Here is a 15,941-nt window from a genome sequence, read left to right as displayed (position 1 = left end):
CTCACCCTTGGGCCGTGGTGTGGCTCTCTGGCCCCCTAGTGGCAGGAAGCGAGGGTCCCAGCGGTCAGGGGTTCAGCTGTGCGCCCATCCGGCAGGCTGCGTTGGCCACGCCCTGACCAGCGGGCGCTGGAGCGCAGTGCAGGAGGGATAGGGCCTGTTTTGCCATGGGCGCTGCAGTGGGAAGGGGCCTGTCTTGCAGAGAGCCATGCAGATCAGCACTGTGCCCTTTGTGGACGAGTCCTCTGGGTCCGACGACGACTGCAGCTCTCAGGCCAGTTTCCGAACTTCAGCTCCCTGCTCTGAGTCCAGGAAGACCAGTGGACTGGGCAGCCCGCGGGCCATCAAGAGAGGTACGCAGAAGGGAAGCAGGTGGGGCGTGGGGCGACAAGGGGCCTGTCACCTCCTCCCATGGGCAGTCGTATGTGGGGTCCCTGCTTGACCTCTGCCCATGACCCTCAGCTCCAGACCCCAGGGTCCCGGGTGGGTGAGGAGCTGAGACACAGGCTCTGAACCCTCCTGCCCGGCCAGGTGTCTCCATGTCCTCTCTGAGCTCCGAGGGCGACTACGCCATCCCCCCAGATGCCTGCTCCCCGGACAGCGACTACTCAGAGCCTGAGCACAAGCTGCAGCGCACCTCGTCCTACTCCACTGACGGGCTGAGCCTGGGCGCGGTGAGCGGCGTGTGGCCCCCCGGAGGGGCTGAGGCTCGCAGGGGGGAAGCTGCCTCAGTCAGGGGCAGGAGCAGTGACGGGGTCCCTGGGAGGGGAGTAGGGAGGGAGGGGGCCTGCCACTGCTGTGAGGCTGTAGGGAGTGGCTGGGGGTTGCAGTTATGGAGTCGGGCACACGGACCCCCTGAGGAAGGAAAGGGAGCCTGCTGAGCTCATCATACCAAGACTGGGCAGTTAGAAAGCCCACTTGACCCGCCACACCCCAGGGGTTTACACACAGCACCTGGTCTTAGCTCCACGCTGGCCCTGGAATTCTGGGAGCTAACATTTCTTGAGTCCTTAGAGTATGCCAGCCACCATGCTCCATGCTTTCCACGTCCTGTCTCATTTGTCCTCAGTCCTCTCAGGTTTCTAACCCCGTTCTGTGGATGAGAAGCCTGAGGCTCAGAGATATGCTGTTACACTACACGCTGCAGCCAGATCTCCTCCCCCAGGCCTTGCCCCACACCGCCATGCTGCCCCGTCTTAATCTCCCCCGCTCCCAGAGCCCTCCACCCGGCCTGGCTGAAGCACCCATGGTTCCCCAGCCCTCTCCCTTCCCTGCTGCCTGGATGGCCTTCCCCCTCCTGGCTCAGCTGTGAGGGAAAGGCTCGCCTCCAGCACCAGTGCAGCCCTTCCCGGGAGCCCTCCTGGGCCGCCCCTCCCTGTGCAGCCCCTGGTCTGCCATCCATTCGTGGTCAGGTGTGTGCCCAGCCAGCAGGACCTCCCACAGCAGAGCCAGCCATGCTCTGTGTAGTCCTCTCTGAACCCTAAGCAGGACACAGTGCTTTGAACACACACACAACAGGCACTCAATTTTTTTTTTTCTAGTGATGACAAAGCAGTGACTCACCTCGGCCACTTGGGCCTGTGTGACAACCGGAAACCTCAGTGATCCGCCCTCTCTGTTGACCTTCTCCTCTGCACCCTTCCGACCCTGCAGGAGTCGCTGGAGAAGTCAGGCTACCTGCTGAAAATGGGGAGCCGGGTGAAGACGTGGAAGAGGCGCTGGTTTGTGCTGAGACAGGGACAGATTCTGTACTACAAGTCGCCGGTGAGGCCCTCCTCCCCCAGGCCGGTTCGTCTGAAGGACCCCGCCCCAGCTTCAGGACTGTATGCCGGGGGCTGGGAGAGAGGCAGCATGGCCCATGGTCTGAGGGAGAAGGTCTGGCAGGTGGCGAGAGGCTCTGAGTCTCACAGACCATGCGGCTGGCTGGTCACTGGTTGTCACAGTGATACCAGGCACTGAACAAGCAAAGGCAGTTCTAGACAAGTTGGCTTGGAGATTCCTTCTTCCTTCAGAAGCCAAGTTCTTCTTTGCCTGATTCTGTAAAAGAACTGTTCTAACAGGCAAGCCCATTGCCTCCTCCCCATCCTTCCTACACTGTTCCGGATTAGGGAACCTTGGATGTTGGAACCTACTTTTACATGCCCTTCCTGATCAATAACCAATGTTAATGTTTTAGCCTGACCTGTGGTGGTGCAGTGGATAAAGCATAGACCTGGAACACTGAGGTTGCCAGTTCGAAACCCCGAGCTTGCCTGGTCAAGGCGCATATGGGAGTTGATGCTTCCTGCTCCTTTCCCCCTTTCTCTCTCTCTAAAAATGGATAAATAAAATCTAAACAAGCCCTGGCCGGTTGGCTCAGCGGTAGAGCGTCGGCCTGGCGTGCGGGGGACCCGGGTTCGATTTCCAGCCAGGGCACATAGGAGAAGCGCCCATCTGCTTCTCCACCCCTCCCCCCCTCCTTCCTCTCTGTCTCTCTCTTCCCCTCCCGCAGCCAAGGCTCCATTGGAGCAAAGATGGCCCGGGCGCTGGGGATGGCTCCTTGGCCTCTGCCCCAGGCGCTGGAGTGGCTCTGGTCGTGGCAGAGCGACGCCCCGGAGGGGCAGAGCATCGCCCCCTGGTGGGCAGAGTGTCGCCCCTGGTGGGCATGCCGGGTGGATCCCGGTCGGGCGCATGCGGGAGTCTGTCTGACTGTCTCTCCCCGTTTCCAGCTTCAGAAAAATACAAAAAAAAAAAAAAAATCTAAACAAAAATGTTTTTATAAGGGCAAAATGGCCTTGTCTGTGGTACAAATACAGTTGATTGGTAGTGGCTATCTTGAACACCTTGTTGAGGATTCTGGGCCTGTATTGCTCAATAGGCAGGCATGCTCTGATTGATTAGTAATGTCTGCAGTGGCATGGAAATGGTAATGGTGATATATACGCCATTTATTTGCCACACTTGATATAAAGGATGTAGTAGAGCCTGACCAGGTGGTGGCACAGTGGATAGAGCGGCGGACTGGGATGCGGAGGACTCAGGTTTGAGACCCCGAGGTCACCAGTTTGAGTGCGGGTTCATCTGGTTTGAGCAAAACTCACCAGCTTGGACCCAAGGTCACTGGCTCCAGCAAGGGGTTACTCGGTCTGCTGAAGGCCCACAGTCAAGGCACATATGAGAAAGCAATCAATGAACAACTAAGGTGTCACAAGGAAAAACTGATGATTGATGCTTCTCATCTCTCTCTGTTCCTATCTGTCTGTCCCTATCTGTCCCTCTATCTGACTCTCTGTCTCTGTCTCTGTAAAAAAAAAAAAAAAAAAAAAAAAAAAAGATGTAGTAGAAAGAATTTAAGGGCTTTATAGCTTAGCAATAACCTGGTGGCCTCTGACCCAAGTTTAAAGATTCAGTGCAACAGTGTGGATGGACCTAGAGGGTATTATATGACATAAAATAAGTCAGAGCAAGAGAAATACCACATGATTTTACTTATATGTGGGATGTACAGAACAATATAAATGAACAAACAAACCATAAAGAAAATTATGGGTACAGAGAATAAGTGGATGCTTGCCAGAGGGAGGTGTATTGGGAGACCTGGGTGAAAAAGTTGGAGAGATTGAGAAGTACAGATTGGTAGTTACAGAATAGTCATGGGGCTGTGAAGTACAGCACAGGAAATACAGTCAATGATACTGTAAAAACTATGTATGGTTCCAGGTGGGTATTGGAAATATTGGGAGGATCACTTTTTTTTCTTTATATATTTTTTTATTTTTCTGAAGTGAGAAGCGGGGAGGCAGAAAGACTCCCGCATGCACCCAACCAGGATCCACCCGGCAATCCCACCAGGAGGCGATGCTCTCTCCATCTGGGGCATTGCTCTGTTGCAACCAGAGCCGTTCTAGCACCTGAGGCGGAGGCCATGGAGCCATCCTCAGCACCTGGGCCAACTCTGCTCCAATGGAGCCTTGGCTGTGGGAGGGGAAGAGAGAGACAGAGAGAAAGGAGAGGGGAAGGTGGAAAAGCAGATGATCGCTTCTCCTGTGTGCCCTGGCCAGGAATCGAACCCAGGACATCCACACACCAGTCTGACGCTCTACCACTGATCCAATGGGCCAGTGCCAGTTTAAGATTTTATTTACTGATTTTACATAGAGGAGAGGGGAGAGCGAGAAGTCTAGTTGCTTCACTTAAGTTGTTCATTTGCTTGCTTGTTGTATGTGCCTTGGGTTTTGAACTGGCGACCTCAGCATTCTAGGTCTACATTCTACCCACTGTGCCACCATATGCCAGGCTGGGGGAATCACTTTGTAAAGTATATGATCATCTAACCACCATGCTAAACACCTAAAACTAATACAAAATAAAGATGAATATAAACTGTAATTTAAAATATTTTTTTAAATTAAAAAATATTAATAATAAAGATTCAATCTATACATTCTAAGGCTTGGGTCAGAAGACCCATGTCTAATCATTGTTCCATTTAGCTAGAACCAGGATGCAGAACAAGTTGCCCATCATGCATAGCCCAGGAAGGCTAGGCAACCACTTTCTCCTTTGCCTATGACCTGGAATAAGATCATTCCCTTCTTTACAGAGTGATATCATCCGGAAACCGCAAGGCCAAGTGGAACTGAACTCCCACTGCCAAATTGTTCGAGGGGAAGGGGCACAGACATTCCAGGTGAGCATGGTCCTAGCAGCTAGAATTTTAGTCAGAGGAGGTGCTGGGTTTGGGTACGGCTGTGATGGAGACAAGGATGGGGCAAAACAGGCATGGGCGAAGGAAGTTATGTCCACATTTGCGGGTGATCCTAATTTGTGAGTGTGAGGGAGGAAGAGGACACAATGTGAGAGAGAGCGGAGGTAGGAGAGACAGGGAGAACAAGACTGGGGGGGAGGGGGTACCAGGGAGGGAAGAAGGAAGGCCCAGTGGGCTCAGGGACTTGTGCCACCTCAGAGCCAGGTTTCTGTTACTCTATCCTCCTGTCTCCCGGCCCCACCCCCATCCCTCACTCCTGCCAGCTCATCTCTGAGAAGAAAACCTATTACTTGACGGCGGACTCACCCAGCCTGCTGGAGGAGTGGGTCCGAGTGCTGCAGAGCCTGCTGGAGGTCCAGGCCACCGGGCCCCCAGCCCGGCCTCAGGGCGGCGCCAAGCCCACTGTGAAGGGCTGGCTGACCAAGGTATGGCTGCGGTCGGTGGGGCAGGAATGTGGGCCTCCTGAGAGTCAAGGGGGGCCAGGAGCAGGAATGCCGGGAGCATGGGAAACCCTCTTTATACACAGCTCCTTTCTCCAGGCATTTCCTCACAGGCATTAGCTGGCTGTGTGGCCTGACCAACAGGTGATGGTGGGCGAGTCCCTGGGGACAAGAGTCTGAATTGTTAGAACGGTTGTTCTCAAGACGGGGAGGAAGGGAATGTCTTGTACCCATTTTGAGGTCATTAGGGGTTGCCCCTCACCCCAACCTGTACCCACTAGTACGTAGAGAGGGAAGCTGTAACCTAAACAAGGTAGATGTGGTCACTCAGAAACTGACAGCATCCCAGGCCTGCCCTAAGACCTGTGAGTCAGGGTTCTTCTGATGGCAGGGAGTGGAGCAGCCCGTGTTAACCCAAAGGAAAAGGGACGTTCACAAGGAAGCACACTAACTCGGCCCGAACGCTGTCAGGAAGCAAAGCGGCTTGTTGGAGCGAGCCTGGGGCTCGGGGCTCGGGGCTCAGGGCTCAGGGCTCGGGGCTCTGTCTGCCACTGCTACCTGTTCAGTCTCCTCTGGGTGCAGCCACCGTTCCCCACGACTTACTCTGGCCTGCTGCAGCCCCTCCCTCCCCCTCAGTCTTCTTGCTGCTCTAGCCTCTGCTGAGAGAAGTTCTTCCCCTGTTCGCATTTCTGGGACAGGACATCTGATTGGCCTGGTTAATCTTTTTTTTTTTTTAGTGAGAGGAGGGGAGGCAGAGATAGACTCTTGCATGCACCCCAACCAGGATCCACCCGGCAAGCCCACTAGGGGGTGATGCTCTGCCCATCTAGGGCACCACTCTGCTGCGACCGGAGCCATTTATAAGCGCCTGAGGCAGAGGCCATGGAGCCATCCCCAGCGCCCGGGGCCAACTTGTTCTAATAAAGCCATGGCTGCAGGAGGGGAGAAGAAAAGAGAGAGAAGTGAGGTGGGGAGGGGTGGAAAAGCAGATGGGCGCTTCTCCTGTGTGCCCTGGCCAGGAATCAAACCTGGGACTTCCACATGCCGGGCTAACGCTCTACCACTGAGCCAACTGGCCAGGGGCTGGCCTAGTTAATCTTTTAATGTCAGGGTGGGTGGAGTGTCACATGGTACTCACTGTGGAAGGGCTGGTCCCATTAGTAGGGAGTCTGGGTGGCATCTCCACTAAGGACCCGAGTTTGACCAGAGGTTTGACATCTGCCTCCCTGTGGTTTCTCTTTGCCGGTCCTGGGCTTACTCGTGGGGGTCACCTGGTTCTAGTAATGCTGGCGCATTTCTGTCTTACAGGTAAAGCATGGCCACTCCAAGCTGGTCTGGTGTGCTCTCATTGGGAGAACCTTCTATTACTACCGGAGCCATGAGGACAAGGTACTTCCTGACCTCCCGACAGCACCCACTCTCTCTTCCCCGAGACCCCGTTCCTGTGGCTCCACGTCCGAATGGAGCATTCCACGTCCCAGCTTGCCTGAGGGCCTCAGGATTCTGAGAGGCGGCTCCCTCGTCCCCTGCCAGCTCTCCCGTTCACGGGAGGCTCCTGTTCGCAGAGACCCCTGGGCCACCTGCCTGTGCAGGACGCACGCGTAGAGGAAGTGGATCGGTCCTGTGACTCCGACGAGGACTACGAGGCGGGAGGGACCCGCCAGCTGCTCTCCTCCCACTGCACCCTGGTGCTCCAGCCCCTGGAGCACAGCCCCACCTACCTCCTCATCCGCACCAAGCACGAAAAGGTAAAGGAGGGGCTGGGCCCCTGGACACGCCCAGGCCAGTGAGCCTCCTCTCCCCTCCTCTCTTTCCCCGATTCAGGCTTCTCTCCCTCCCAGACATTTTGACGAGTATTCCCTGACTGGGAGGGAGTATTCCTGCTATTGAGTTTATTCCCAGTGCCCATCTCTTCACTGAGGTAGAACCACAGGCTTAGAAACTCGGGTTCATGTTCACCTGATCCCAAGTCTTTCTTCTTAGAGACTGGTGTCCTTGACCTGTGCTAACCAAACCAGCTGAACCCCACGCGGGGCGGGGCCCCCTCAGGGCAGCCTCTCAGGAGCTCTTGCCTCCATCTTCCCACCCCAGCCCCATCAGATGGTCTCTGTCCTCTTCCAGGACACGTGGCTTTACCACCTCACAGTGGCTGCAGGTGGCAGCAGTGCCAAGGTGGGGACCGCCTATGAGCAGCTCATTGGCAAACTGATGGATGGCGAGGGAGACCCAGGTAAGGCAGTGTGGCCCTCGTGCTGGGCTAGAGGGTGCTGGCCAGGTGGCTGTTGGTCTAGAGCTCAAAGAAAGCACTGCTGTCCCTGGTGCTGTTTTAGAACCTCTGGGCCGCAGAAGGGCTCTCCCACCCCGAGCTCCAGGGCCCTGTCTCCGGTGGAGATACTAAGGTGGCCACTCAGCATCTGGGGGAGTGTCTCTGGGAAGCAGACTTCCCAGTGACCTGGGTCAATGTTTTACTTTGTTCCCTCTGCAGCTTTGCTGGCTGGGAAGAGAACTGAGGAAAGGAGGTAGCTGGTTAATCTATAGTTAGAGATGTTAATAAATGATGCCTCAGCTAAGCCAGGGGCACCATGGGGTCTCTGTTTTGCTACAGATTCTTAGGACCCCAAGGCGCTAACAGCACACACCACACACACCCCTTTACTGCAGCTCCGCAGCTAGTTTACTTCAGGCTGAGGCCCCTCTGCCACCCAGACCTGCCCCTGCGGGGAGGGGGCTCCCCTGCACACACATGCTTGCACTCAGGTGCCCACACCTCCCACGCTCGCCCCTCGTGCAGCCCCACGGCAGAGCAGCAGCCGCCTTCCCGTGAGCTGTGCTTGTGAGCGTGCTGGACGCGGCGCGCAACTGCATGCCCCACACAGATGTAAACCCAGCACAGCCCGTGTGTCCCAGGCGGGTAAACCCGTCTTCCCTGCAGATCAGAGTGGGCGGCGGGAGGCGGGTTCCCTGGCCAGGGGTAACTGCTGCTGCCCCCTGCTGTGCTCTGGGCAGACTCCCCGCTCTGGAGGCACCCCACGCTGTGCTACAGCAAAGACGGGCTGCACACTTCCCTCACCACCCTGCCCTCCGAGGCCCTGCAGACGGAGGCCCTCAAGCTCTTCAAGGTAAAGAGGCCATGGAGCCCGGTCCCACCAATTGCGGGTGGGCACCCTCGCCATGTGCCCAGGCTCTGCCCCCAGGATTTATGCCCCACATGGTCATCCTTGAGTGCCCCATGCAGTTAGAGCAGGGGTCGGGAACCTTTTTGGCTGAGAGAGCCATGAACGCCGCATATTTTAAAATGTAATTCCATGAGAGCCATATAATGACCCGTGTATGTTACGCATTATCCAATAAAAATTTGGTGTTGTCCCAGAGGACAGCTGTGATTGGCTCCAGCCACCCGCAACCATGAACATGAGCGGGAGGAAATGAATGGATTGTAATACATGAGAATGTTTTATATTTTTAACATTATTTTTTTTATTAAAGATCTGTCTGCAAGCCAGATGCAGCCATCAAAAGAGCCACATTTGGCTCACGAGCCATAGGTTCCCGACCCCTGAGTTAGAGGGTGGCCCACAGAAGAATCTTAAGAGGGAGGAAGGGAAAGAGTCCCCCAGAGTCCCGCCGTGCCCTGTAGGACAGGGAGGCTGGAAGGCCTGGGACTTTATTCACAGCCCTGGGGAAGTGCCCGGGAGCTTGCCCTTGAAAGCCCCCGCCTCCTGTGGTGAACAGGAAAGGACAGGTTTATGTTGTTTTGGGGCCTGAGAGCTTCTGACCCATTTTAGAATGTTCTTGTGCCTGTCTGAATAGTCTGTCTTTAAAAAAAATTTAAAGGAGAGAGATTCTCCCAGAGTAACCTTCTCAGCAAGCAAAGATGTTCTCAGCAGTAAGTGTTCCTCTCAGAAACATTCTCTGCAGTGAACTGGGACCTCCCTGAGCCCTGGGGGCACGACCCAGTCTGTCCATCGTCATAGAGGACAGTGGTCAGGGGTGTTGGGCTGCCTGTGCCCACTGTCCTTTCCCTGCCAGTCCTGCCAGCTCTTCATTAACGTGCCTGTGGAAGCCGCCTCAGTGGACTACCACGTGTCGCTGGCCCAGACGGCCCTGCAGGTCTGCCTGGCTCACCCTGAGCTGCAGAGTGAGATCTACTGCCAACTCATGAAGCAGAGCAGCTGCCGCCCGCCTCAGAAGCACTCCCTCACACAGGTGGGGGCTCCCCGGCTGAGTGGCTGAGCTTGGTGGCCAGTGGGCAGCCTTCGTCCCCACGCTGCCTCAGCACACGGCCCTCTCTGTGCCCCTTCTTGTTGGCTGTGCAGTTAGATGGTGCGATTGCTATTCTAGCCAAAGCCTGACTGTGCTGGCCGGCCAGTACCCAGAGAAGGCGGGGGCTCTGGTTTGGAGAGTGCTGGAGGCTCTGCAGCTCAGACTGTGAGGGCCGGGGACACGGTAGGCCCCCCACCCACCTGCCTGTCCCCTGCAGTGCTGGCAGCTCCTGGCTCTGTGCGCCCCACTTTTCCTGCCGCAGCACCACGTTCTCTGGTACATCAAACAGCAGCTCCAGCGCCATGCAGACCCCAGGTGGGTGAGCGCCATTTCCTCTGATACTCCCTCACTCTGAGTGTGGCATGACTGAGAGTGTGCGGGGGACTCCGCGGTGGATCAGATCACCCCCACCCTCTGAGATTTGCTCCGTGGTCGTGGAGGCCTCACCGTTGCTATACACGCAGATGGGCACGTGGAGATCTGGGCATGCCTGTGCTTCTCTGCACACCAGTTCACGTAGGCGTGGATGTCGTGTGGGGGCTCATTGCTTCCAGATTATTCCCAAATGTTCATTCTCTGTTGCTATGTTCATACAGGCCCTGAGTGGCAGATGAACACCCCAGGCCAGTCCTCAGGGCTCCTTTCTCAGCCTGCTCCAGCTGCTAGCTTGGTCCTGGCCAGGTCCGGGTGGGGAGCCAGGCTGTCGAGGTGGCAGGGAGGAGTGGATTCCCTAATATACCCTTCTTCCATCTGTCGTTTTAGAAATGAAGCTGGCCAGTATGCCACCTACTGCCAGCGGGCAGTGGAGCGGACCCTGCAGATGGGGGAGCGGGAAGCCAGGCCCTCACGCATGGAAGTGGTATCCATCCTGCTGCGGAACCCCTTCCACCATTCCTTGCCCTTCAGCATCCCCGTGCACTTCGCCAACGGCACCTACCAGGTGAGGGGCAGGCGTGTCCCGGGTCTTCTCACATCCCTGGCCCACAGGGGAGTGGCTTGGGGCCAGGTGGGTCCTAAGCCTTCTTAGGATGGGCAGATTCTTAACAGGCAAACCAGGAAGAGAGTGGGCGGGGGACTGAGGGGTGGCCGTAGGGCGGCCAGGGCCAGTGTGGCAGGAGAGAGGAGCTTGACTCACAGTAGCGCTCCGCTGTGTGATGTCCTGGGAGGTCTTTTTAACCCATTGCGTGGACAGGGAAGCTGAAACACTGACTGGGAAAGTGGCATGAAAGGGCCTCCAGAAAAGTGAGTGAAGGAGAAACAGACTCCTGTCCGAGTCCGGTTTCCGGTGGGCAGGCCCAGCCCGTCGGCACGCACCCTCTGCATGTGTATGCAGGATGGAGGATTTCTTTGGCTCTTGCACTCGCCCATGCTCCTTGCGGCCAGGCCTTTCCACCTCTGCATGCAGACCCATCCACGAGCCCTGGTGAGCATCCCTCCGGGAGCTCCTCAGGGCCTGACACCCCTCCCCTGCAGGTGGTCAGTTTCGATGGCTCCTCCACGGTGGATGAGTTCCTCCAGCGGCTGCACCAGGAGACAGGCATGAGGAAGTCACCCCACTCTGGCTTTGCCCTCTTCACAGATGATCCTTCCGGCAGGGACCTGGAACACTGCCTGCAGGGGAGTGTCAAGGTGACACCTTCGCCACTAAGCCACTGAGCCCCCTGCCCAGCCACCGCCTGGCTCAGGGGTGTGGGTGTGGGGGGGGCTATCTGGTGGATGCCTGTGTCGCACCGTTTGGTGCTGAGCTCCATTTCTGTGCCATCCTACAATGTACCCGTATGGGCAGAGAAAAGTCGTTTGTGCCCTTGTCTCAGGAGAGAGGACCTCTTATATGTCCCTCTCTCCCTCGAGTGGCTGTGCTGCATCCAGGGGACAGGTTGCTTCTCAGCTGCTGTGGGAAGCACAGGGAGGCACTTCTCAGCAGCAGCCCAACCGAGCCCACCGGGCACATGTATTACACGTGCACACACATGTGCGCGCACACCATGCACGTTAAGACGCGCACACACAGGTGGACAGCTGCATGCCTAGGCCCACTGGGTGCCGTGTCCTGCACTGGCACCTCCCTCTCTGTCCGCCAGGCCTGTGCTTCACATACAGGTTCAGTCACATTTGTAGGAGGTGGGTCCTTACAGTATTTCTGTATTAAAGGCCCTTGAATGGGATTAAGAACCGATCTTGTATTGTGGTCTGAAGTTAGAGCCGTGGTGCACGTTAAGGGTGGGAACGTGCGTAGTGCTTGAAGACGAGTGTTTGGGCCCAGTGTCTGCTTTCTTGACAGCTGCAGGACAAAGGCTTCTGTAGTCTTTCACCACTGCCTGGAAACACCACGCCACGTGCCCTCTTTGTAAATGCCAGGGCCTCTGTGAGGCTCTGCTACGTGGCAGGCCTCTGGGTGTACTTGCTGCAGAGGAGAATGGCGGTCAGTGGGATGGAATTGAAGGCCGTGGCTTTTGACTGGGACCTGCCTTCCCTCTGCGGAGGCCCCCTCAGATGTTAAGGCCAGTAGTGGCAGCTGTGCTTTGCTTTCCCGTTCACACCATGCCCAGGCTACACCTGTCTGTCTGTGAGGACGTCACAGGCACCTGGGGTCCTGGGAGTAAGAGCGGGAAGCCCCGCAGGTCACCCTCCTCGCGGAGGACAGTGGCTCGGCTCTGCCCCATCGCTCTGCCCAAGTCCAGCCCTGCCTGGCCATTGTTCCTTCATCGGGCACCTTTCTGACTTCCCTTTTTTGCCTCTCCAAGATCTGCGATGCTATCTCCAAGTGGGAGCAAGTCCTGAAGGAGCTGCACTCTGGAAAGTCTGAGGGTGGCACTCGTGTCGTGAAGCTGATGTACAAGAACAGGTCCTGAGCTCTGCCCAAGGGTGGGAGCATGCATGAGGGCTGCCAATGGGGCCAGCTCATCGCTTCGCCAGCCGGGTCGCCTGTCCGGCACAGGGAGGAGGCCCCCCCCCACAGCACACCGCATGGCGGTCATTAGCTGGGGGCCAGGCACAGGGAGGAGGCCCCCCGCTGACAGCACAACGCATGGCGGTCATTAGCTGGGTCTGGCACGGGAAGAGGCCCCCCCCCAACAGCACACCGCATGGCGGTCATTAGCTGGGTCCGGCACAGGGAGGAGGCCCCCCCCCAACAGCACACCGCATGGCGGTCATTAGCTGGGTCTGGCACAGGGAGGAGGCCCCCCCCCAACAGCACACCGCATGGCGGTCATTAGCTGGGTCCGGCACAGGGAGGAGGCCCCCCCCCGACAGCACACCGCATGGCGGTCATTAGCTGGGTCCGGCACAGGGAGGAGGCCCCCCCCCACACACAGCACACTGCATGGCGGTCATTAGCTGGGTCCGACACAGGGAGGAGGCCCCCCACACACACAGCACACCGCATGGCGGTCATTAGCTGGGTCCAGCACAGGGAGGAGGCCCCCCCCGACAGCACACCGCATGGCGGTCATTAGCTGGGTCCGGCACAGGGAGGAGGCCCCCCCCCCACACAGCACACTGCATGGCGGTCATTAGCTGGGTCCGGCACAGGGAGGAGACCCCACACACACACAGCACACCGCATGGCTGTCATTAGCTGGGTCCGGCACAGGGAGGAGGCCCCCCGCCCACAGCACACCACATGGCGGTCATTAGCTGGGGGCCAGGCTGACCGGGCCGCTCAGGCTCTCAGTCCCTGCACTGCGTGTGCACACACATGTGCACATGCTCACACTCACGCTAAGAACTCAGACAAACCTCATGAGATGGCTGTGTTACCTTAGGTGAGTGAAACTTTGTAGGAATACTAGATATTTAAGTCTAAAAATAAACTCCTATATCAATCCCAGGGAATACAGAAGTTAAACATCCAGACTTTTTACAAATTTGAGTAAGAAAATCTTATCCCAAGATCTATCTCCAGGCAAATAATTCCCATTAGTTTCTTGGTTTCCTAAGTCATCCAGTTCCCAAATAAGCTATGGCTCCTGGTACCAGGTTCCCTTCACCAAATCCATTAAGTCCAATGGTGTGTCCAGAATTAACCACGTGCTACTGGTGCTATGAGATCTGATAGCCTTGCATCTGCCCTGTCATGCTTGCTTGAATTTTTAGGAGATGCCTGACCAGGCAGTAGCACAGTGGATAGAGCATCAGCCTGGGACGCTGAGGACCCACGTTTGAAACCCCGAGGTTGCTAGCTTGAGCTGGGGTTGCTGGCGTGAGTGTAAGGTCATAGACTTGATCCCATGGTCGCTGGCTTGAGCAACGGGTCACTGGCTTGGCTGGAGCGCCCAAGTCAAGGCACATATAAGAAAGCAATCAGTGAACAATTAAGGTGCCACAACCATGAGCTGATGCTTCTCATCTCTCTCCCTTCCTGTCTTTCTGTCCCTGTCTGTCCCACCCCTCTGCTTAAAAAGAAATTTAGGAGGCAACAGAAAATAGGCTCACAAATGGTATTAAGGAGAGTAATTTCTTTCTTTGGAAATCAAGATAAACAGATGTTAAGATAACCTCATCCTTCTGGGACGCCAGCTGACCTGGCTTCTCCCTTTGTTCCCTGTAGGCTATACTTTCGGAGTCAAATTAAAGGGGAGACGGAGCGGGAGCGTCTGCTGCTCGCCTTCCAAACCAGCGGGGAGATAGTGGCGGGGAGGTTTCCTGTCAACAAGGAACTGGCTCTGGAGATGGCTGCCCTAATGGCACAGGTAAGGTTCTGTTCAGGAATCAGGAGGGTCTGGAGACCGCCTTTGGACTCACAGGTGGAATGCGCGACACAGCCCGAAGCAGGAAGTTCTGCAGATCCTGTGGTGCCAGAGGGTAGGGTGGCCTTGCCGTCCCCGGCTGCGGAGAGAGGCTGACTCCTCACCCTGCAGAGCCCTCATGGCAGACACAGGCTGTGTGCACAGCTCCGGATGTGGAATCTAGCGGCCTGGGTTTGAGCCCTAGCCACTATCTGCTGTGAGATCTTGGCCACGTCACTTTAGTTGTATACGCTTCAGTTTCCTTTTTTTTTTTCCTTTTCTTTTTTTTTTTTTTGAAGCTGGAAACAGGGAGAGAAAGTCAGACAGACTCCCGCATGCGCCTGACCGGGATCCACCCGGCACGCCCACCAGGGGCGAGGCTCTGCCCACCAGGGGGCGATGCTCTACCCCTCCAGGGGGGGTCGCTCTGCTGCGACCAGAGCCACTCAAGTGCCTGGGGCAGAGGCCAAGGAGCCATCCCTAGCGCCCGGGCCATCTTTGCTCCAATGGAGCCTTGGCTGCGGGAGGGGAAGAGAGAGACAGAGAGGAAGGAGGGGGTGGAGGTGGAGAAGCAAATGGGCGCTTCTCCTATGTGGCCTGGCCGGGAATCGAACCCGGGTCCCCCGCATGCCAGGCCGACGCTCTACCGCTGAGCCAACCGGCCAGGGTCCAGTTTCCATTTTTGTAAACTGAAAACAAAAATACCTCTGTACGTGCCTCCACAGGGTTGTGCTATGATTCCTAAATAATGCTTATCACATAATGTATGGGATAAAATTTGTACTTAATTCTGTCAAATATTTTAACTAGAATTAGGAAAAGGAACACACATGCAGACTTTGACTCTTCTCTCTGATACCTTTAGGAGGCATGGATCTACATACTGGAAATGAAGAGGAAATAATAGCTGATCTTTAATATAATAAACACTTATTGAATACACTGTAGAGGTCCCTGTGCTAAATATTTTATACATATTATCTTATTTAGTTCTCATTTCCACGTAATAGATGAGAAGATTGAAGCCCAGAGAGTTTCAGTAACTTGGCCAGGGTTACAAAGCTGGTAGGTGGCAGAGCTGGGATCTGCGTCAGGTGTCCCACGCCAAAGGAGTCCTCACTTAATGTCGTCAACTGGTTCTGGGACTTCAAGTGAAACATCTCATTGTTATAATAAAATGATGTTGAACAGAACAGTGCTGTTCGAGGACTTCCTATACTCCAGGATCTGTAGCTTCTTCAGTCCAGTATCCCATGTTTTTGGATTGAAAGCCAACATTCCTACATTGTTTTCCCTGGTCTGCCACTAATTAACTGGGTCTTTGGGTAAGGCGCTTGACCTCAGCTGGAAATTGAAAATTGGTCTAAATAATCTCATATTCTAGGACCTTTACGTTGTTTCCCTAGTGTCTGTGAAACTGGAGATAAAGGGTCTGTTCGTAAGAACTGGTTTTGGTTTTGTTTTTACATCCATTCACACCTCACCAAGAAAGTGATGAGGCAATGGTTTATTTCACCTCTCACAACAGCCCCCCTTACCTCTACCGCCATCCTCCCCCAGTTCTTGACCTATGCCTCCATGTGCTTCCATCACAGGTAGAGTTCGGGGACTTGGAGAGGCCCCTCCCACCAGGTCCTGGGGGCACACCCCCTTCCAAGGTGCAGCATCACCTACAGCAGGTCCTGGACAGGTTCTACCCAAGGCGCTACAGACACCACAGAGCACCCCCTGAACAGCTGAGGTAGGCCACAAGGGCTTTCAGGG

The 15,941-nt window shown here is 55.8% G+C and overlaps 2 protein-coding genes across 7 annotated transcripts in view; one reads left to right on the top strand and one right to left on the bottom strand.

The window, feature by feature from the left end:
- Nucleotides 1-15,941, top strand: part of PLEKHH1 (pleckstrin homology, MyTH4 and FERM domain containing H1) — a 62,803-nt gene that overhangs the window by 40,790 nt on the left and 6,072 nt on the right. The window contains exons 10-25 of the mRNA XM_066277247.1: nt 200-350; nt 529-671; nt 1,651-1,761; nt 4,580-4,666; nt 5,008-5,169; nt 6,493-6,573; nt 6,750-6,932; nt 7,306-7,414; nt 8,191-8,303; nt 9,214-9,390; nt 9,665-9,762; nt 10,210-10,387; nt 10,921-11,076; nt 12,192-12,292; nt 14,000-14,141; nt 15,773-15,918. Coding sequence (XP_066133344.1) covers nt 200-350; nt 529-671; nt 1,651-1,761; nt 4,580-4,666; nt 5,008-5,169; nt 6,493-6,573; nt 6,750-6,932; nt 7,306-7,414; nt 8,191-8,303; nt 9,214-9,390; nt 9,665-9,762; nt 10,210-10,387; nt 10,921-11,076; nt 12,192-12,292; nt 14,000-14,141; nt 15,773-15,918 — 2,138 coding nt within the window. The remainder of the gene's footprint in view (nt 1-199; nt 351-528; nt 672-1,650; nt 1,762-4,579; nt 4,667-5,007; nt 5,170-6,492; nt 6,574-6,749; nt 6,933-7,305; nt 7,415-8,190; nt 8,304-9,213; nt 9,391-9,664; nt 9,763-10,209; nt 10,388-10,920; nt 11,077-12,191; nt 12,293-13,999; nt 14,142-15,772; nt 15,919-15,941) is intronic.
- The window catches only part of PIGH (phosphatidylinositol glycan anchor biosynthesis class H), a 32,879-nt gene continuing 17,621 nt past the window's right edge, over nt 684-15,941 (bottom strand). For 3 of the 6 annotated variants that reach the window (XM_066277250.1, XM_066277256.1, XM_066277254.1), the window contains 2 exons: nt 1,561-1,677; nt 684-1,090 (listed from right to left, as the gene is read on the bottom strand). Coding sequence is in view for 1 of the 6 variants with exons in the window: in XM_066277256.1 (XP_066133353.1) it covers nt 1,666-1,677 (12 nt within the window). In the remaining 5 variants the exon portion in view is untranslated. Of the gene's footprint in view, nt 1,091-1,322; nt 1,478-1,560; nt 1,678-15,941 lie in introns of all 6 variants that reach the window. The other 3 variants (XM_066277252.1, XM_066277253.1, XM_066277251.1) reach the window with 3 other exon arrangements.

The sequence above is a fragment of the Saccopteryx bilineata genome, chromosome 4, assembly GCF_036850765.1.
Source record: "Saccopteryx bilineata isolate mSacBil1 chromosome 4, mSacBil1_pri_phased_curated, whole genome shotgun sequence".
Classification (NCBI taxonomy): domain Eukaryota; kingdom Metazoa; phylum Chordata; class Mammalia; order Chiroptera; family Emballonuridae; genus Saccopteryx; species Saccopteryx bilineata.
The sequence above is the reverse complement of the archived record's forward strand: the minus strand, read 5'-3'. Positions and strand labels throughout refer to the sequence as shown.